At 42.4% G+C, this 23,521-nt stretch overlaps 1 protein-coding gene across 2 annotated transcripts in view; it reads right to left on the reverse strand.

The window, feature by feature from the left end:
• Positions 1-23,521, reverse strand: part of SUSD2 (sushi domain containing 2) — a 320,283-nt gene that overhangs the window by 165,649 nt on the left and 131,113 nt on the right. For both annotated transcript variants that reach the window (XM_040345523.1, XM_040345532.1), the window contains exons 6-9: positions 20,319-20,523; positions 14,775-14,860; positions 11,285-11,553; positions 11,064-11,198 (exon numbers count right to left, since the gene is read on the reverse strand). In XM_040345523.1, coding sequence (XP_040201457.1) covers positions 11,064-11,198; positions 11,285-11,553; positions 14,775-14,860; positions 20,319-20,523 — 695 coding nt within the window. The remainder of the gene's footprint in view (positions 1-11,063; positions 11,199-11,284; positions 11,554-14,774; positions 14,861-20,318; positions 20,524-23,521) is intronic.

The following is a 23,521-nucleotide window of genomic DNA, read 5'->3' on the forward strand; positions in this document are numbered from 1 at the left end:
AGGGCGCAGAAAAAGTTTTTATGTTATAAACCACACAGAATAGCGTGGCCTCTGGTAAAGGGGAAATTACATCCAGGGCCGAGGCCTTTTTCTTATACTGTCCTGGGGTAATTAAAAGACACTCATAGGAGTTCTAGAGTGAGAGTAAAGGTGTAAACTACAAATATTATCGTATAGATGTAAGCCGCAAAAAGTGTGGAGGAAAAATTACAAGAGCTTGTGGGAAATAAGACTTTGATATATATATGTATATATATATATATATATATATATATATATATATATATATATACAGGGCTTTTTTTTAGGGGGAACTTGGGGGAACTCAGTTCCACCACCTCTGGCTCAGACCCTTTGGTGCCCGCTCACCACAATCACTTGTAAACACAGAAGTCTGGTTTCTGTGTTTACAAGTGACAGCTCTGCACTCTGTATGTAATGCAATCCTGGTATTTAATGCCCCTTTAAGACCCTTCTACTGTTTGTGAAATCTGAACAGGTCGTGGTTGAGTTCCTGCACCTATTTTCTGAGAAAAAAAGCTCTGTATCTATATATATATATATATATATATATATATATATATATATATATATATATAGACACACACACACAAATGTGCTGTGTTTCAAAAGGGTTGGGTGAATGGGACAAGGCTATTAACAACAATAACATTATTAAAATCATCTGTAATGCTTTTAGAGATATTAGTGGAAAGGAAATGAAGAAGGCATTCAAAGAAACAATCAAATAAATAATTAGTTAGCCCAGGAAACAATTTAAAAGATAATGATTACATTTGGATAATCAAAGAAGATAACGTGGTAGATGTGAGATAGTGTTAGTGGAAGTCAACAAAGGAACGTAAGAATGATGTTAGAAATTAGGTATCTGCGTTAACGCAGATACCAAGTTATTCGTGAAAGTACTCGCAGGGAGACTGAAATTAGTTATGAATGAGCTGGTGCATTTTGACCAGGTGGGGTTTATACCAGGAAGAAAAGGAAGGGATAATGGTATTAGAACCCTCCTAGTGGTAGAGAAAATTAAAGAAAGTAGGGCCCCAGGACTGTTCCTGTCAATAGATGCCTATATATTTAAGATGGTATACACTGCGTCAGTGGACTGTAACATGATAGAATAATGTTATAAATGTATTTAATGTATTAGCCAGTTGTAATGTATGGAAAATGAGATGATAGGTCGAGAAAAGTCGGCCGGCTTGTTGTGTAATCGTATACTTTTAAAGAAAATGAATAAAGAAATTAGAAACAGAAATGAAGAGGTCATGGATCTGAGTCAGTTTGCTACATAGAGTGAGAATTCCAGAATATGCTTATTTTTTTGTGCCAAATGAGGAATGACAAGAAAGGGTATGCTATTAGGATTATTTTGGTTTCAGATGTTGGCAGAGATGATAAACTGGCCGGTATAGGATATTAGCTTATGAATAAATGAAGATGACTGAAAGTGCTCCGTTCAAATGGAAATCCCTGTTTACATTGGATTTTTCCAGTAGTAACACAAAGCTCCCTTGCCTGCTGTTTCATCAGGACTTTGAGGTGTACATCCATGAGCAGGCTGTATGGCCATATCTGTGTCACAGCATGAAAGGTTCAGAAGTAATTATAGCATTTCTACTCATTATTGAAACTTCCTTTAAATTAGTTAATCTGAATTTAGTACTGTCACACTTGCAATGATGAAATCTGCCCTGCAACAAACATTGGAAATAATGCTTTTGTGGGTTGCCAGAAAACATTACATGCATTCACTTTACCTCATTAAATATATGTATGTATATAATATCTGATGGTGGGGGCACTGCAAAAATATAAGTGCACCTACTCTCCCTCCCATGCCAGTATATCTTTCCCCAAAGAATATTTGTTAATCCATCAATAGATGGAATGTGCATGCTTTCTTTATGCAGATAATTAGCGTCTAATACTGCATTCAGCTAAAAACACATTTGTCACCACTTGCCCTAACCACTTATAAAACAGCATGTGTGCATTTACCCCTCAGTTAAGACACATCAAAGTTTGTGCTGAAACCATTCATGATTAGTCCCCATGTGTATCAACCTCTCAATAAACACTTTCAAATTATGTGGATTGACCCCTCAATGAACCGACTCCACAGTAGGGATGAGCCGAACACCCCTCCGTTCAGTTCGCACCAGAACCTTTGAACGGACCGAACGTTCGCGCAAACATTTAGAACCCCATTGACGTCAATGGGACTCGAACTTTCAAATTCAAAAGTGCTCATTTTAAAGCCTAATATGCAAGTTATTGTCGGAAAACAGGTCTGGGGACCCGGGTCTTGCCCCAGGGAACATGTATCAATGGAAAAAACGTTTTAAAAACGGTCGTTTTTTCTGGAGCAGTGATTTTAATGATGCTTAAAGTGAAAAAAAAAATCCTTTAAATATCGTACCTGCTGGGTGTCTATAGTATGCCTGTGAAGTGGCACATGTTTAGAACTGTCCCTGCACAAATGAGATTACTATAAGAAAAAAGTAATTTAAGACTGCTTGCGGCTTTAATGTAATGTTTGGTCCCTGCAATATGGATGAAAATCACTGAGAAAAATAGCATGGGTTTCCCCGCCCCCCTCCCCCCAGGTCATTACAAGCCCCTTTGGCCCTATATACTTTGAACAGCAGTATACAGGCAGCGCACACAAGACAGGGACTGTAGGTTTGTTGTTAAGCAGAATCTGTTTGTAATTTTCAACTGGTACTTCTTTAAAGTGTAGCTTCAGCCATAAAATCTTTTTTTAAGCTTTTCTGAAAACATAGAGAAGGGTTATCACCCCTGTAAAATTTGTTTTGCTGTCTGTGTGCATCTGTTCAGAAGATTGCACCTCACTTTCTGTCCCAATGACAAATGATTTTTTGAAAAAAAAATTTTTTTTGTGAAACAAGGATTAGTGATAAAACATCAGTGGACAGGAGACACTTCCTGTTGTCTCTTTCCGTTTGCAAGTAGAAGTCGTTTGTAAGTTGGATGTTTGAAAATATGGGCCTGCTTTATATACTCTGCATACATTTGGGCCCTAGGTGTTGGTGTTGCCACAACACTGTAAGCCCTCACAGTTAGTCTTGGGGGGCGCTGGAACGCCCTGCTGTGAAATATTAGATCAAAAAAATTGGGCCTTAGGCACTGGTGCCACAACACTGCAACCCCTCACAGATACTCTAGTTGGAGTGCAGGAATGAGCCCACTGCAAAGCATTGCACCAAAAATTGTAATTACATGCCTCTGTTAAACAGGGGCAGAACAATTGAGCCTTAGGCACTGGTGCCACAGCACTGCAACCCCTCACAGATACTCTAGTTGGAGCGCAGGAATGAGCCCGCTGCAAAGTATTGCATTAAAAATTGTAATTACACGCCTCTGTTAAACAGGGGCAGAAAAATTGGGCCTTAGCCACTGGTGGCGGTGCCCAGAACCAACAATGTTCTTACAAGCTATCAGCAAGATCATTGAGGAGGAAAAGGATATTCACTCAGCATAACAGGATAGTCACTCAGCATCAGCATAGGCAGTCTTGACATTTCAAAAAAAATATTCAGTTACATCAGCATCAGGTGCTTGGTAGCTGGTGGTGATCCAAGCCTGATTCATTTTTATGAAGGTCAGTCGATCGACCGAGTTGGTGGAGAGGTGCACCCTGTGATCGGTTACAAAGCCTCCAGCAGCACTGAATGTGCGTTCTGAAAGAACGCTGGATGCAGGACAAGCCAGTAGCTCAATTGCGTACTGTGCAAGCTCTGGCCAGTGATCCATCCTCAAGACCCATTAAGCCAGAGGATTTTCGGTGGGAAAGGTGTCCAAGTCTGATCTTGCCCCTAGGTATTCCCGCACCATGTAAAACAGACGCTGGCGATGTTTGCTGGAACTGGTCATACCTTGGGGCTGCGGACTAAAAAAATGTCTGAACGCATCGGTCAGACGACCACCGCTCCTTCTGTGACTGACCAAAGCCTCAGCAACACGTTGTCCAGGAACAGGATTTTGTAACCCCCCAGTCTCTGGAAACGCGTTGCACAGACCTTTCTGCAAGGCCCCCTGAAGATGTTTCATCTTCTGCTCCCTCTGCGCCGGCAAAGATAAGGTCCGCAACCTTATTCTTGTAACGTGGATCAAGGAGAGTTGCCAGCCAGTAATGATCCCTCTCCTTGATAGCATTAATATGAGGATCCTTCCGCAGGCTTTGCAGGATCAGGGAGGCCATGCAGCGTAGGTTTGCTGAGGCATTCGGTGCGGAGTCCTCTGGGTCACTGAGGACGACATGATCCGCAGCCACCTCATTCCAGCCACATACAAGTCCATGGGTTCCTTGGGACTGTAATTGATCCCTTGAAGACTGCTGCTGATGCTAAGTGCTAGGCTCCACCTTCATGCTGACACAATCCTCCTCCTCCTCCTTGTCCTCTTGTGTTATAGGTGGGCAAGCAGGAACACTGTGTGGATAAAGGGGGTCTTGAGAGGTAAGGAAGTCCTCCTCTTCCTCCCTCTGTTCTGCCTCAAGGGCCCTGTCCATTATTCCATGCAGCGTGTGCTCAAACATGTGAATAAGAGGGACAGTCTCACTAATGCATGCACTGTCACTGCTCACCATCCTCGTGGCCTCCTAAAATGGTGACAGGACAGTACATGCATCCCTGATCAAGGCCCACTGGCGTGGGGAAAAAAACAAGCTCCCCTGACCCAGTTCTGCTGCCATATTGGCACAGATACTCATTGATGGCCCTCTGCTGTGTGTGCAGCCGCTGCAGCATGGCCAACGTAGAGTTCCACCTGGTGGGCATGTCACAGATTAGGCGGTTCTTGGGCAGGTTCTATTCCCTTTGGAGGTCAGCCAGCTGAGCACTGGCATTTTATGACCGTCGGAAATGCACACAGACTTTCCTGGCCTGCTTCAGGACATTCTGTAAGCCTGGGTACCTGCCCAAGAACCGCTGCACCACCAAATTAAGGACATGAGCAAAACAGGGCACATGGGTCAGTTGTCCCTGTCGCAGGGTGGAGAGGAGGTTGGTGCCATTGTCGCAAACCACCATTCCTGGCTTAAGCTGGCGTGGCGTCAACCACCTCTGAGCCTGCCCCTGCAGAGCTGACAAAACCTCTGCCCCAGTGTGGCTCCTGTCCCCCAAGCACACCAGCTCAAGAACCGCATAGCATCTCTTTGCCTGCGTACCTGCGTAGCCCCTTGAACGCCTACGGAGCACCGCTGGTTCCGAGGACACATCAGCACAGGAAGAGGCCACAGAGGAAGAAGAAGGGGAGGGGGTGGAGGAGAGAGGTGTGTCACAATCAGTAGTAGCATTTTGAAGGCGTGGTGGCGGAACAACCTCTAACACTACTGTACCTTGTCCTGCGTCCTTCCCAGCTGCCAGCAGAGTCACTCAATGCGCCATGTGAAAGATAGGTAACGTCCCTGTCCATGCCTGCTGGACCATGAGTCAGCAGTAATATGCACCTTACCAATGACTGCCCTGTCCAGCGAGGCATGGACATTGCCTTCCATATGGCGGAATTGCCTTCCGTGAGAAAAAGTGGCGTTTGGGAACTTGCCACTGAGGTACCGCATATTCCACAAACTCACGGAAGGGGGCAGAATATACCAACTGAAAAGGCAGCAGTTGAAGTGCTAGCAATTTAGCTAAGCTAGCATTCAACCGCTGGGCAGGTGAATGGCTGGGATAGAACTTCTTTCGGCACTGCAGCAGCTGGGGCAGGGAAATTTGCCTGGTACAATCTGCCATCGGTGTACCGATAGTAGATTGCCCGTATGAACTAGGCTGTGACACACCTAATTCTACACCTTCAGTCCTATCAGTGCAGGCTTCAGAGGGGACTGAGGGTATAGTGGGGTTGGAGATCCCAGCTGATGAGGGGCAAGGAGATGTCCGCTTTGTTCTTTGGTGTGGGTCTTTGAGGTACGCTTGCCAACGAACTGCATGGCAGGTCGACACATGTCTGGTCAAGCATGTGGTGCCCAAGCGGGTGATGTTTTGGCCACACGAGATACGCTTGAGACATATGTTGCAAATAGCAGCGGTGCGATCTGATGCACTCGTCTCAAAAAAGGCCCACACCAAAGAACTTTTGGAATAATGCTGAGACACAGCAGCGCCCTGCACATGCATAGCTCTGCGTTGTGATGCAGTCGGTGTGCTGCCCTTAAGCTGGCCCCTGGAGGGAATCCTGCTTTGTTGGAGATGTGCCTGTGCCTCCTCCTCCTCCTCTCTCCTATCAGGCACCCACGAGTCAGTGACCTCATCATCCCTTTCCTCCTCATCACTGTAGAAAACCTGGCAGTATGCTGCAGCTGGGGGAACATGACTGCCAGATTGCTGTCCTTCTTGGGCACCCCCTCTCTCTGGGCTCACGTTACTGCCTTCCTCTAGCTGTGTACCATCATCGGAGCCTTTTAAACGCTGCGCATCCTCATGCAACATGTACCCAACACTGTGTTTAAACAGTTCGGGGGACTTCTCAGGAGGACATGGTGGGGCTAGGGAAGGAGTGACTGATGCCATTGAGCAGAGGGAAGAGGACGCCTTGGCAGCTGCTTTGCCAGACAAAGTACCCTGAGCCTGGGTGAGAGAGGATGAGGAGGATGAGGACGGCTTGGTCATCCACTCTACCAAGTCTTTGGTATGTTGCGGCTCAACACGGCCAGCTGCAAAAAACAAGGACGAGCGTGTCCAACGGCCACGTGCTGATGAGGATGCACCGTGTCCACGGCCAGCACTGTTGCCTCTAGACACAGAGCCTGCTTGCCCTCGTGACTCTCTGCCTCTCCTTGTTGTCCTTCCAGACATACTAATGGCCTGCAGAGGACAAAGGCAGTACACACACCTCGTAGCTTTAGGTGCAAACTGCAGAGGACACGGGCAGTACACACCAAGTAGCTTTAGGTGCAAACTACAGAGGACACGGGGCAGTACACAACAAGTAGCTTTAGGTGCAAACTACAGAGGACTCAGGTAGTACACACCAAGTAGCTTTAGGTGCAAACTACAGAGGACACGGGCAGTACACACCAAGTAGCTTTAGGTGCAAACTACAGAGGACACGTGCAGGACACACCAAGTAGCTTTAGGTGCAAACTACAGAGGACTTGGGCAGTACACACCAAGTAGCTTTAGGTGCAAACTACAGAGGACACGTGCAGTACACACCAAGTAGCTTTAGGTGCAAACTACAGAGGACACGATCAGTACACATCAAGTAGCTTTAGGTGCAAACTAGTACAGAGGACATGTGCAGTACACACCAAGTAGCTTTAGGTGCAAACTACAGAGGACACGTGCAGTACACACCAAGTAGCTTTAGGTGCAAACTACAGAGGACACGTGCAGTACACACCAAGTAGCTTTAGGTGCAAACTACAGAGGACACGGGCAGTACACATCAAGTAGCTTAAGGTGCAAACTACAGAGGACACATGCAGTACACACCAAGTAGCTTTAGGTGCTAACTACAGAGGACACGGGCAGTACATGCCAAGTAGCTTTAGGTGCAAACTACAGAGGACACGACCAGTAGTGAATTATGGGCCGCGACGCGCCACTCGAATTTGGCGCGAACAGCCCGTAACATTCATATTTCGACGAACGGTCGAACATACGATGTTCGAGTCGAACATGGGTTCGACTTGAACACGAAGCTCATCCCTACTCCACAGTACTGTATGTGCATTAATTCATCAATGATGAGTCTCCAGTGTACAGTATATCCATTAACACCTCAGTGATCAGTCCCCGCAGTAGGTATGTTTCTCCCTCAATGTCCACTCTCCTGTGTGTGTTAACCAGTCTCCAGAGTACTTGATAACTCCTCGTGATTAATTTCCATTTTACTGTATGTTCATTAATGGCTCATAGACTTCTCAGTTATCAATCTCCAGAGTATGTGCATGAACACAGAATTAAAGTGATATTAAAGGTTCAAGTTTTTTTTTTCTTAAATAACAAACATGTCATACTTACCTTCACTGTGCAGTTTGTTTTGTAAAGAGTGGCCCCAATCATCCTCTTCTGGGGTCCCACAACGGCTATTGCAGCTCCTTCCCGCATTAGATAACCCCCTCTGGGAAACTCTGGGGGTTACCTTGCGGGCGCGCTCCTGTGTCATATACTTGGCGTCCATAGACGCCGGGTGTATAATTTGTCCCCGCCCCCCGGCGGCCACGCCATTGGATTTGATTGACAGCAGTTGGAGCCAATGGCTGCGCTGCTATCAATCTATCCAATAAAGAGTCAAGAAGCCGCGGAGAGAGCAATGCAGGATCATGCCCATGGAAGTTCGGGGCTCAGGTAAGTAAAACGGGGGGCATAGGATGCATTAAGGTGTAAAAACACGAGGGTTTACAACCCCTTTAAGTAAAAGTCTCCCTGCTGCATGCTGTTACTGGAAGAAATATAGTATGTCATTACATGTAACTATCACTCTTTAAAGGAGTTGTAAAGGTTTGTTTTCTATTTTCTAAATAGGTTCCTTTTAGCTAGTGCATTGTTGGTTCACTTATTTTTTCCTTCGATTTCCCTTCTAAATAATTTTTTTGCCTCAGCACTGTTCCCGGGTGCTGTGCTGTGTGAACGTGTGTGTGTGTGTGTGGGGGGGGGGGGCTCTCCCCACTGAGCTCTGACAGCTTAGGCAAGCATTATAAATTCAAGATTTTAAACAGATATAGGAAGGGAGCACTGCAGATAAATAGGTACAACTTATGTTGGAGGATTTGTTTAATCTCTGTGTATTACCTGAGGCCAATCACTTTACTGGATGAATGTAAGGGGTTTACAACTACTTTAAAGTGTCATGAAATACTTTTTAATGATACCATTTTTAATCCAACATAAAGCAAACAGCTGACAGAGGAAGGAGTGTGGCATACAACTTGCACAGAGAAAAGGCTTTGTGAGCTGTCTTATGTTGTGAAGTCATATAGCAAAGATGATTTGGGAAGATTGCCTTCATGAGTCTTAGGTTCTGGCTGCTAAAATCTAATGTATTTGTGCTTTAGCTGTGTATGAAATTGTTTGTCTGCATTTGCTCTTTGATATACCGGCAAGGTACAGTAGCCCCCATTCTGGGGATGAAATCTCCTGCTATCCGTTGGCTAGGAGGAGCATGGATGTCCTTTGCAGACTTCCTGGTTGGTGGTGGCTGCCTTCTCCCGCTAATTACACAGCTCAAACGAGCGTATCAGAGGCAGGCTTCAGAGGTGTGTTGATCAAACAGAGCCCATCTGAGCGCAGAGCGCATGCATCCATGTGAGGCAATAAATAAATATAGAAATCAAATGTGTGATGAGTCCATATAGCAGAGAAGACACTGTGAAAGCTTCAAAATGCTGTTGCTAGGCACCAGACGTGAATTCACCACCAATCATGCAGCTGCTTACCAGAAATCAAGGTCCTGCCGGACCACTATCAACATATCTCTCAACCATAGATCTTTAAAGCAGCAGTAGATCCTCCACTTGCGCTAGAATCATGCCGTGCTCAACGATGGATATAAAAAAACAAAACAGAGCTCCACATAGCATAAAATCCGGGTAATTTATTTAAAACAGGAGTAGACAGATATACAACTCACATTTGGGTTGATAAAAACAGCATTTGGCCTGTAACGCCGGCCGGACGTATCCAGGGACAAAGCCACTCGTGGGAGTAATGAAAGGGATGGCGTCCACACGTCACTCACTCCACCCGACGCGTTTCGTGAATAGATCACTTCGCCTCGGGGTACGTACCCCGAGGCGAAGTGATCTATTCACGAAATGTGAGTTGTATATCTGTCTACTCCTGTTTTAAATAAATTACCCGGATTTTATGCTATGTGGAGCTCTGTTTTTTTTTTTTATATCCATCGTTGAGCACGGCATGATTCTAGCGCAAGTGGAGGATCTACTGCTGCTTTAAAGATCTATGGTTGAGAGATATGTTGATAGTGGTCCGGCAGGACCTTGATTTCTGGTAAGCAGCTGCATGATTGGTGGTGGATTCACGTCTGGTGCCTAGCAACAGCATTTTGAAGCTTTCACGGTGTCTTCTCTGCTATATGGACTCATCACACATTTGATTTCTATATTTTTTTTTTTTCATTTTGGATTTCATGGACTTCACTCATCACTTCTGTGGTCTATTTTTATCAGCAATTAGTGTTGTCACATTTTTTCACATTTATTTGTGTCATTGATCACTGGGCTTACACACTATTGCTCAGCAGGGCCAGGCGGCTTCAGGCCCCCTGACTCCATGCGATACATATAAGTATTCATTTTTAGAGTGTTAATTTAGATGTTTAGCACATGCACTTTGGCACATGCCTTAATTGTTCATTTGATACAAGTGCACAGTTTGGTTTAGCGCAATTATCCCTTTTTTTCCTGTTATTTACTTTGTTTATACACAATTTAATTGCTGCTTGTCAATCCGATTTTTCAACCTAGCGCAGTTGTTCCCAATTTTTCTCTATCCATGTGAGGCAGCCTACCAGTGATGATGTTGGCGTCACAGCGATGATATTTTACCCGACATGTTTCAACCAATAGCACTGTTTTTTATCAAGGGATATGTAGGTGTTACCTATTCATGCAAATGCAGCCTGCCCACTCACCCAGACTAACCAAGACCCATCCCATTGTTTTTGAGAGGAGTACTGAAGCAGGGAGCTGTGAAGTATTCAGGAAGGTATGCTCAGCACCCTGCTGGCCCCTCCCACCAACGTTGATTAGTTTTCATTCCACAGAGAAGCACATTAAGCCAGTGATGACATCACTGGGTCAAAAATAAGGTATGTAATGAAAACAGAAATGTTTTGTTTAAGAAAAAAAAAAGTTCTTAGCATTGATTGAGAGAGGAAAGAAGGAATCAGGCAAATATAGGCTGATTAAACCTTTGCATTTACATAAAAAGATGGTGTATTATCCTGCCCCTGCAAACATCTTGACTTATTTTTAATAATTAAGGCACATAGGTTCACTTGTGTGAATTTCCAAAGATCCATGGTCAGAACATGCATCTATCTGATTAACATACCATAAAAAGGTGACGTCCGACACTGAATCCTTAGATTTGGGTTTGTAGAAACCACCATGTCATATTCCCCTTTACCTTTAAAGGTGTAAGGCACATCATCAAATGTATAAGCATGAGGCTCACCAAATGCTGAAGCTACAGAAGAAGAGACACAAATATTATTTTTCAAATTAAAAATATAAATTGTAAAGCAATGTCCTAGAACAAACGTTCTAACATACCGACTTTTGGTGGTTTATAAGTGTGGCAGTCGCTGGAGGGTCTAAGTTCCATGTAGTACTGGCAGTTATCTGACCACAAACAACAGTAGTAGAATGTGATTACGTCATACAACCAGTGAGAGAAGCCTGGTATTCTGGGAGGCTTTCTATATGGTGGGGAACCCCAGTCATGTCCACGGTCTGGTGTGCTGCCCCCTATTGAATCACTTGTAAGAACCTGTACTCCATGGGCATCATAACAGCACTGCTGCCCCGCTGCATACCGAGGGCTATAGAGAAAGAAAAAGCCCCAGATAAGCAACAGAAATTTGTTAATACACGCTTGGGTAACAATATGATTTAGTTTATATTAATGATACATTAAACAGTGCTTTACAGGAAGCAGGGAGCTGTGAAGTATTCAGGAAGGTATGCTCAGCACCCTGCTGGCCCCTCCCACCAACATTGATTAGTTTTCATTCCATAGAGAAGCACATTAAGCCAGTGTCCATGTGTCCAGTCATTCTAGTTTCTATCGTTAAAAGAGTTTAAAGCATAACTCCAATTCTAACCCTTTGTCTTCTGCCTTTGTTCAAAGATAGCTTCTTGGTGTAAAAAAAAAAATAAGAAATTGCAGTCACATAATCAGTTAGTTCCACTTCTCTCTTCTCTGGCAGTGGGTGGGAGGACTACAGCACTTTCATTTAATTTATGTGGGTGTTACTGGGTGAGCATCAAAAAATATGACTCCACCACAAATAGCACCCATTAGCTATGTTAGCCATTCAATTACATTGCCTCTGTATTCTGTGAAACTACAGGAGAGTGTGAACTCGACAGGGTGGTGTAGATTCGGCAACTGGCCAGGTTAAAAAGAAGCTAAATGAATGTTACAGCCAAAAGTATATTAGAGCCTATGCATGGAAGGAGAATTTCCGAGACTAGCTGAATACATGCAAAGGGGCATTTCCAGAAATGTTTAGAAAATATGGGAATGCTATCAGGACACTATAACATTTGAGGAACCCCATCAAACAAGAATGCTTTAAAACTATGGGGTTCATTTACTAAAGGCAAAAATGTGGTTTACTTTGGTATTGAAGTTGCACTTTGCAAGGGAAATTGCTCCAGAGCTTAATGAATGAGGTGAAGCTCTGCTGACCGCCATCATCTTATCATGTGTAACCAAAATCGTGTTTTTAATTTTCCTTGCACATAATTTGGTATTCTTTGCAAACTGAAACTTCATATTTATTAAAGAGGAGTTCCACCCAAAAATGGAACTTCCTCTTAACCCACTCCTCTCCCCCTTACATGCCACATTTGGCATGTAATTTTTTTGGGGGGGGAGTGGGGGCTTCAGGAGAAGGGGACTTCCTGTCCCACTTCCTCCTTCCGCCGAGGGGCTGCAAAGGCGATTAAGCTTAATCGCCTTTTGGCAGCCCCTCCCTGTAGGCGATCGCCTAGGACACGTCAGGTCCTAGGCGATCGCCTGTCCAATCAAACAGCGCAGCGCCGGGCCACGCCGCGCGCATGCGCAGTGTTACTCGCGCATGCGCCGTGGGTGCCCGGCCGTGGAGCCGAAAGCTGTCACGGCCGGGTGCCCACAGTGACAATGAAGACGCCGGCGCTTCGCTGGAACGCTGGAGCAGGTAAGTGTCAGTTTATTAAAAGCCAGCAGCTACACTTTTTGTAGCTGCTGACTTTTAATAAACTTAAAAAATGGGTGGAAAACCCCTTTAAGCTCTAGGGTAAACTCCGTTGCAAAGCAAACAGCCTTTAGTAAATGAATCCCTATGTCTCTAGAAAATGTACCTGGACACGTTCACACAAATCGGTTGCATATCCATAATAGCACTTGTACCCTAGCACCTAGGGCATCAGGGTAAGATGGATGGTATCAACATTTAAAATATACAAACTGTGACAATTTCATTCTTATTTAGTTTCAATCTTCTGCAAATTTATGAATAAAAAGAAAAGCTGTGGAGCTTGTATTAAAAGTCTCTATCATTCATGTGTGGAAAGGTCAGAATGTCTAAATACAGCACTAAACATATACAGTATGTTTGAATTGAGAAACAAAATTAAAATAGACATTAGGAATCATTATACAAAGAATATATGTCAATGCTGATTTACAAAGAATAGGAACATTATAAGCAAAGAATATTGAGGGAGATTTACTAAAACTGGAGCACTCAGAATCTGGTGCAGCTGTGCAAGGTAGCCAATCCGCTTCTAACTTCAGCTTGCTCATTTAAACTTTGATAATAAAACCTGGAAGCTAAACTACACCACATTTTGCATGCTCCAGTTTTAGTAAATCCACCCCCTCTATTGGATGCAAGCCCGAGCAAAATTGAGAACATACATTTTTCTTATACCAAGTCAACCACTCTGAGGCCTCGTACACACGACCGTTTTCCTCGACAAAATCTATCAAGAAAATTGGTGGCAGAGCTTTTTTGTCGAGGAAAACGGTCGTGTGTATGTTTTTCGTCGAGAAAACTGTTGTGGATCTCGACGGGAAAAAAAGAGAACAAGTTCTCTTTTTTCTCGTTGGGAGTCTCAATTTCCTTGTCGTGTTTCTCAACGGGCTGGTTTACGATGAGAAACGCGTTCGTGTGTATGCTTAGAAACCCGCGCATGCTCAGAATAAAGTATGAGATGGGAGTGCATCTTCGGTAAAAGTAGCATTCGTAATGGAGATAGCACATTCGTCACGCTGTAACAGACTGAAAAGCACGAAGACTGAAAAGCGTGAATCATCTCTCACCAAACTTTTACTAACATGAAATCAGCAAAAGCAGCCCCAAGGGTGGCGCCATCCGAATGGTACTTCCTCTTTATAGTGCCGTCGTACGTGTTGTATGTCACCGCGCTTTGCTCGAGCATTTTTTTTTTTCACGACCATGTGTAGGCAAGGCAGGCTTGACAAGAATCACGTAAAAAAAAAACGTTGTTTTTTCTAGACCATTAAAAATGGTCGTGTATACGCGGCATTGAGGTGTTTAAAAATAAATAAATAGAATACGTGATGGAACGAGGCATGTGAATACCTTCTGTTTTAAGAAGACTCTACCATGCTACACACTGTTTCAACTGGGGTCCTTTTAAATCCTGTAGTTCCTTTCCACCATAGCTTTCATGGATATACTTGCTTGTGTATATATAAAAAAAAGTTTCCCATTACATCAGGGTGAAAATTGTTTGGATTTATAACTGGGATTAAAATTGGTGTTGCTTGAAATCTAGCAAGAATATCTGACATTTCTGACACCTGATACGCATGTGCTGGTTCTGACAACTGATAGCACATTCGTCACGCTGTAACAGACTGAAAGGCACGAATCGTCTCTCACCAAACTTTTACTAACATGCGGTAACACGAGATTAGCAAAAGCAGATTTCCCTATGGGAATTTTAGTAAGTAGTTTAGCTAGGCTATTATACTGATACAAGACATCATGAATGACATAATTTAGTGGAGTATGACTCTACACATTACCTTGCTTGTATGCTCCTCACACAGTGCACAGCACCAGGATGGTAGGTGCACACACTTCCCTTTTCAATGTTGCATCCATAATCTGTCTGAAAGATCCAGAAGAAAATATATTAATTTCATATACAATTTACTTTTCTATTTGTGTAGAATGATCTGTCCTAAAGTATGAACTATCTCTGCCTCAATTGTCTGTGCTGTTGGTATTTCTTGTGAAGGACTGACAAGGGTACAAATGATGAAAATTGCATATGATTATCTTGTTCTCTACTAAAATTAGGGTGCTTTTTGGTCCATTTCCAGTAGACACACAGTTAACTTTTCCTTCTGCACATGATACTTATTTTGTTCTTTAGTTGAACCCACTTTCAGCCTTGGCTCACATTGGTACGATTTGATATGTCAAATCGGCGGCAATTGCCAGCAATGGCACTTTCCTTAACATTTGCGGCATTGCACCGATATCAAAAAGTAGTTTCTGTACTACTATTTGCAATTTCGGGGTGCGATTTCTATTGACATCTGTACAGAAACCCTGCCAAAATCGGGACTGACATGTGGGAGTGAAATGGTGCGAGTTCAGCTAAACTCGCATAATTTCATTCCTGCAGTCAGTGCGAACCAGGGCTCAAAGGCACAATCTCTTGGTGCTGCAGTGCAGAAGCGTAGTTATGGATAATGTTATAATTAGTGAGCACTTATATTTGTATGTTTGTATCACTAGAGAAGTCTAAATTTTAGCTCTAGCTTGGATCTATGAAATCCCACCAACCATCCCATGATGCAATGCAATGCACCTTGTATTGGATGGTGAAACAGACAAGGAGCACAGCATGAGCTCTGAATATGGGCTTAAGTTAAAACCTACCTACTGGGATAGGGGGTCTCAGAATACACCATGGAAAGTTTAGATTCACATTGAAAAGTATATATAGACACTTTGCAGTAATATCAATCTCCCGTATACTCTGAAGTTACACACTATTTTTAGTTTTCTCCCAGTCTCTAAAGAAACTTCACTAACTCTCTAGAGTTGCTCCAAAGACTTGCATCACCCAGTCTCAAGACTCCCAGCCAGATCCCATCTCTGATTTAAGTGAACTGGTAAGAAATAGAGTTTTGACATAGATACTAAGTGGGAAGCGAGTAAGGCTTAGATGCTGCATTTGAAAGACTGTACAACCCTATAAGTAGGGGTGAGACTTTAGTTGAAGGGAACCCAGACTGCTTGAGATTTGCAGACCCAGTAAACTAATGCATGATTTTACTGCCATAGCAACCAACTAAACATAATGCACTTCCTGGCCTTTGAACTTAGGTCAGACCATTTAGAAGGACCAATCAGTTGGTGTTTGATAATGTTGGGTTCGGAGCAACAATATTGATAATGTTCTTATCTCAGATAAGGAAAGCATAGAAAGTGCTGCTGATAAAATTCATAAGAACAAATTAGTGTAGAGCGTCTAGGCACTGTAGACCAGAGTGTTTTAACCCCTCTGGCACAACACATATATGCGGCCTCACTGCACTGGGCTTTTTTCCGTGAGGCCGCAAATATGTGCATCTCCCTTTGTGATGGGAACACGCCGCAAAGAGCACTGGGCCCACTACTAACGACCGGGATCTGGAACTCCTGATTCTGGGTCGCCTGATCGCTGTGGTAGCCTCTGATTGGCTACCCCAGCAATCAGTCACTCTGAAGCCCACCCCTGTGTTTCTCTCTCTGTGAATGGAGAGGAAAGATACAATGTATGTTTCTCTTTCCTTGCAGAGAGGAAAAAATGTGTGTAATATATATATATATATATATATATATATATATATATATATATATTAGGGCTGTGGAAATTAACTTTTAATTAATCGATTAATCTTAAATTTTTTTGATCGATCAAAATCTTTTGGATCGATTTAAAATTCTTTTGATTGGTACTCACCTCTCCGCTGGCTTCTGGGCCTTCAGGGAGTTCCGTCGGAGATCCGGTAACGTCACGGACACAGGCGGGGCTTGCCGTGTCCATCTGAGGGGCTCCTTTGCTGTGCCTTCATATCTGCATGCCGGCGGGACCTCACTTTCTGCCACACACAAGGGCTGTTACACTTCCCTCTATCACTTCCCTCTATCAACCTGGGATTCTACAACCATCCACTGGGAGTTGTGATAGTTCCCTTCACGGAACATCTACATGCCAATGGACTGATGTTAACCTCTCCTCATCTGGATTCAGCAGTGGTATCGTTGTACACATTTTTATACCAGTATCATACTTAGCTACATGTTTTTATGACTGCTTTTGGTACCGTTGGTATTACTCGCACCATTTTTACAGTTTATGTAGCTACATCGATTTTATCTCCAGTGCAATATTTATTTGGTTACCTACTTGAAGACTATGAAAGTTTTAATGCTATTCCCATCGAGCACTGCCTTTGTGTGTTTTTTGTATCCTGCTATCCATTTTCCCTGTGGTTGGTAGCTGCACTGGGAATCGGCCTGCAAGGAGATCAGCTAAAAGTAGTTGGATCTGTATATGCTTTATAATTAATCGAAATTAGTCGATTAATCGATAAAAAAAAAACGATTAATCAAACACAAAAATTTTGATCAGTAACAGCCCTAATATATATATATATATATATATATATATATATATATATATATATTACACACTAACCTAGATCAAACCTTGATCTAGCAATTTTATATATATATATATATATATATATATATAATAGCTAGATCAAGGTTTGATCTAGGTTAGTGCCAGGGTTAGTGTTTGGGTCAAAGTCAGGGCCTGGGTCAAGGGTCAGGGTCATTATATTTTGAACAGGATTTTTTTTATTAGAATCAGTGTCAATTAGTGCCAGTGTATTTTAGGTAGGACAAAAAAAAGAAGCAAAATGTGCACTATTGGACTGTACTACGGGTACAAAAAAAATAATAACATACACATACATTATATCACGGCAATCGTCAGGAAAAGGAGGAGAATTTTTTTTGGGTTGTTCTTTGGTGGTAGGTTATGGTAGTAACAAGAAATATACAGCTACATTTAAAAAAATATATATCTTTTTACTAATTTGGGCCAGTATTCCTTTGATAACAATAATAAATAAAATAAGGAGAAATACATAACCATTCACTACCAAATAAAAGCCCAATTTGTCCTGGAAAAAAAAAACTGGATGCAAAAAGTAGCTGTAATATGTATGGTTTTACTAACACATGTCAAATTAGCAAAATTGTGCTTAGGCATTAAAATTTGTTTTACCCCTAGGTGTGAAGGGGTTAAGTAGATGTAAACTTACTAAGTTTTTTTAAACTGCAGTGCTGGGGTACACAGATCTGTACACACACAAATCCATTATCTGGTGGAAAAACGGATGCCTGGCTCTTCAATTGTCAACACCTAAGCCACTTTTTCTATTATAGGGGTCTTTTCCCTTGTTTTGCATTGTTTGAAAAAAAGTGCATAAAATAGTGTGCATCTAAACCACCTTACATAATATGATTCACATTTCCTGCACCCCCTATACCCATAGATACAATAAAAGTTAGACATATGTCAGGTTAATAGTATTAATTATTCTTAATGAAAACTATCCTGTTGCTGGCCCCTTTTTTTTATAATACTGTATCCTCTACAGCAGCATAAGAAAAAATAGATGCTTAGCACCATTGAAGAGAAATAGGAGGAGAGAAATAATGCATTAGCAGCACTTGCAGACAAGTGGCTGCTCTGAACCCTTTAAAAGAAGGAGGATGAAAGGGTGCATTAGCAGAACTTGTAGGCAAGTGGCTGTTCTGTGGCCTTGAGGATTAGAGGAGGACAATTTAAGAAAGAGAAGGATTACCTTCACATGAAAGCAGTGGTGTATTTAAGTTTTGTGCTGCCCTAGGCCTGACTAAACTTGTGCACCCCCTAATTTAAATATGACCCACCCCCTTCCTGTCAAGGCCACACCCCTTTCTGACATTTTCAAGTGGGGATACTAGTTCTCAATGCCTGGGTGGGGGGAATGGATTCCTTTAATTTGCATAGGTTTCCTATCACTTCCTGTTTAGCTATGGGGCAGAAAGTGAAGGGAAATCTCTGCAATGGGACAGGGATGGTAAAAAAATAAACGGACAGGGGCTATAACCCTCCCTTACTCTATCTAAGATGCCTATAGTTCTACTTCAAGCACAAATTTCTGATAATTTTATGGAGAGGACTAAGAAGATAGAACAATGCCAATGGTACAGCAGAAAACATATAGCACAGTGATGAAGGTTTGTGGTCCAGGATGATAGGACAGTCAAAATTAGAAACAGCTTGCATTACACCAACAGTGTAGCACAAGCCAGCGGGGACACTTTCCGTGCTGCCCCCTGCAAAGTGCTGCCCTAGGCCAGGATACAGCGTTGCATGAAAGTACAGGGCAGGCTTTATCTGCTTGGCAGAGGATTGGTGGGATTGGAAGAAATAGAGGAGGGGGTGGACTGGTGGTTGTGGAGAAGAAGATGAAGTTGGAGATGAAGTAATAAAGAACAACGTTATGGAAAAAGAGGAGGAAGAGATCACATCAGTCAGTTTATAGCTGACATCCCAAGGTTTGACAAGAGTAATTCTAGGTTTTTCTATCACTGTAAGGTTGAAAATTGTGAAAATATGCCTTGTGTCTTTCTATTTACTGCAAATAGAAAGACACCAGGCAGGTTTTATCTTGCAATAAAAATTTGAGTGATTTGAGACACAATAGCCACAAATATTGTGAAGTCACTGGACAGCATGTAAGCCGCTTGGTTAGGCCTCAATATAAGAGGGAGAGATGGGACAGGTGTTGGTTTGAATTAAATATTAGAGTGCATGAAGTACTGTGAAAAAAGAAGTTCACAGACTATACCAGGATATCAAGGCCTAATCTAAGAGGAGCTGCATCCACTTCACTTGGTCTTCTCTACCACTCTCCTGGCCCTCTTATGTGCCCCCTTAAATGATGGTTAGGTTCTAGCTAGCGCAATAGCTTTTTCATTTTCTTTCATATCACACTTGCCCATATTTCTGTTAAAGCAGGGGTCTCCAAACTTTATAAAAAAGGGCCTTTCAGACTTTAGAGGGCTGGACTGTGGCCAATGGAAGAAGAAAATATCCTGGCATTGGTGGGGGAGAACGATGCCCCATCATTGGTGTCAATTAAAAGAATACAGCCCCATAATTGGTGTCAGAAAGAGGAATTGTGCCCCCTTATTGGTGTCCATGAGAAGAATAGTGTCCCATCACTGGTGTTCATAAGAGAAATAGTGCCCCATCGTTGGTGTCCATGAGAGAAATACTGTCCCCTTATTAGTGTCAATGGGAGAAACAGTGCCCCATAATTGGTGTCATCATTGTAAATGTCAGTGGGAGGAATAATGCCTCAAGGGCCGGATAAAAGCAAGCAAAGGGCTGCATCCGGCTCCCAGGCTGCAGTTTGGAGACCAATGTGTTAAGGTATGAACCTCCACTTAAAATGATACTCATTTAACTATACCAAATGTATTGTTTGAACCCATTAGGCACATACATGGTATCTACCAGTGTCAGCTCTGGATTGTTGCAAAGTGCAAGGACAGTCTGCAACTTCTGTCAAGAAGTCAGGCAGTTTGTTCTTCTCATCAGATCTCCATTCCACACACTTATCTGTTGCCCAGCGAGCAGGATCAGCCCTGAAACTTTCTGATAAGTGCCAGGCTAAGGCATGGACAGGACTCCATATCGCGTGGACGTTCCTGTGTATACAAAAACAAAATGCTGTATTGAGATTATTTGCAGGAAACTCATCACACTGAATGTGTTAGAAATGTGTTAGAAAAATGATAGCACCTCCCGTTATCTTTGCTCAAATACTTACAACAAATACTTTATCAGCTTCATGCATGAGAGGTGTTTTTAAGAAATAAGTAAATAAGTAAATCTGAATAGCAAAGGAACAGGGTAATGTTCAGCTGAACTACATGAACACAAAACAAAATGAATGGATCTGTATAGTATGTAAGTTGCATACATTTGTAGCCTCATTGCATATTATGCCAGTTCCAGTAAGATCCCTCTGAAATGTGTGTCAAAAATGGCACTCGACAAGAGTACATTAAATATAAATTTGTATAAGAAAGTGTAAACCGTGCCTTCTAAATCCAGAGAGAACTCAGAAGGCGAGCACTTAGCACACTTGGAACAACACTGGCACAGAAATGGATCTATGTGTGCAGTAGTCTAAATGTGCAAAGAGAAACCCCCCTTAGGGACTTTAAAGTCCCAAATGGTAAAAATGATGATGTATAAAAGTTTACATAGTATCAAATATGAGTGCAAGCTTTATTAGGACAATCAACACATTGTTAAAAGCAGATTGTGGCTGATGTAGTACAATAACATAAAACAAAAAAATCCAAATTATCATAAACAGGTGTTCCACAATATCCGTTGACAAAGTGGTGGTCACCTAGGGACCAGTCAAGCAGAAATCAATCAACGCGTTTCAGAAATAAATTTCTTTCTTCATGGGTGTAGAATATGCAGAACAACACCATTCTAGGAATAAGTGGATATGTAATAAATCCATATGGCGGATAATAGATATAATATTATATAAAGAATCTCAACCTGGCTTGATTTTAAGTTTGCACTTACAATATGTGATTTATAGATGGCACATATACAGCAGCCGACCAGATTAAAAGCAGAAAATAACACAATATGTAATATACAACAAAATAATACATAATGGCCCGGATTCACAAAGGAGTTACAACGGCGTATCTCCATATACGCCGCCGTAACTCTGAGTGCGGTCCGTCGCAACTCGGCGCCTGATTCATAGAATCAGATACGCCTCACAGTTGCCTAGATACGAGCGGCGTAAGTCTCCTACGCCATCGTATCTTAGGGTGCATATTTCCGCTGGCCGCTAGGTAGCGCTTCCGTATATTTCCGCGTTGAATATGTTAATTAGCTAGATACACAGATTCACGAATGTACGTGCGTATCAAGATACGTCGTTTACGTAAGACAGACGCCGGCGTAAAGTTACCCCTCATAAAGCAGGGGTAAGTCATGTTAGGTATGGACGTCGGAAACGTACGAACAGCGTCGTATTTTACGTCGTTTGCGTAAGTCGTCCGTGAATGGGGCTGTACGTAGGTTACGTTCACGTAGACTAAGCATCGAGCGGGCGTAATTTACTTTCAAAATTCGACGTGATACTGAGCATGCGCCGTTCGTTCGAAACGTAATTTACGTGGGGTCATGATTAGTTTGCATACCTCTTCCTCATTTGATTTAGGCGCGCTTACGCCGGCACATTTACGCTACGCCGTTGTAACTTCAGATGCAAATGCTTTGTGAATACTGCACTTGCCTCTCTAAGTTGCGGCGGCGTAGCGTAAATATGAATTTACGCCGCCCTACGTGAATCTGGGCCAATATGTCTACAATAGTGTCACTCAGTTCATGTGAATATTTTATCCTCAACATTCTAGAATTCTATTGTGCTTTACAGATTAATTTTGAGTGTATCCAGAAATTACTGTAAATAATAGGAAAAACAAATCTTTTAATATACCAACAAAAGATTCTACAAATTTGACTATGCTATTTTCAGTGTAAATGTGTCAAAACAACTAAACTGTTTATTTTGTTAACTACAGTTGTAAAAAAACATTTTTGGACTTTTTGGATTTTCTGTTTCTCTGCATAAATGGCTTCTAGAATGTGACTGTACCTTAAGTACTTAAGTAATAATTATGTAATAGTAATAAAACACATTTTTTTTTTTATCAACCAGCATTGACACCAATTGTTATAGTCTGTATTTATTTCAATTTATAATTAAGACCTCATTCACACCTAGCGCTTTTTTTTAAACGTGTGTTTCACACATTTTTCTGGCACACATAGGGCAGACAATTGATTTCAATAGGCTGTCCTACATGCAACAAACATGGCAAAGAAGCCCATGGAGCATTTGCTACGATCCGGTTTGTGCATTTTTTTGCTGCGTGTTTTAAAGCGTCTGCCACACATTTCTGTGTGCATCAAAATGCGTGTTTGCTTTCCAAATCTGGGGTGCCATTAAAAACAAATGGATGTGCATTTTTTGTGCGTTCTCTGAATTTGCACTTTCCCCGAAGGCACAGATGTGAATGGCGCCTTAAAGAATCAAGTCACTGATGGTATAGGCACGTGAGAGACTAGATAATAATAGTAATAAAACCTTGAAAAGAGAAAAATTGGTGTCAATATTGCAATTACTAAGTGAGTTTTCTAATCATTTTAGGAGTTCACTCACTCTTTCAAATAAAAAAGTTGCACAATTTTGGTTACTACCATGTTGCAAAAATAACTGCAGGCTATACAATCATTAAAGCCTAACTTTGAGTGAAAAAAATAATTTGCTGTGGGGCCCCCCACACTATAAGGGTAAATGTTCCCTAAGTCAAGGGGGTTGCAGAAGAGACTGTATTTCTTACCAAACATCCAATTCCGGCAGGCTTTTGTGATGTTCTCTCTCGGAAGCTTGGTCTTTGGGCTGAACCTTGGCGGCATCACGTTTAGTGCACCGCCATTAACCCTGTACCAAATGAGATGTAGGCAAGAGTGTAATGGCAGCAGGTCAGAGTGACTGTGGTAGATTGGTCACTCAAACTGAGGGAGCCTACTAGAGCTAGGAGAAGGTATTACAACCTCTTTTGCAACACCCTAAACTTAATGAACATTTAACCCTTGTAG

This window comes from Rana temporaria, chromosome 1 (genome assembly GCF_905171775.1).
Source record: "Rana temporaria chromosome 1, aRanTem1.1, whole genome shotgun sequence".
Classification (NCBI taxonomy): Eukaryota; Metazoa; Chordata; class Amphibia; order Anura; family Ranidae; genus Rana; species Rana temporaria.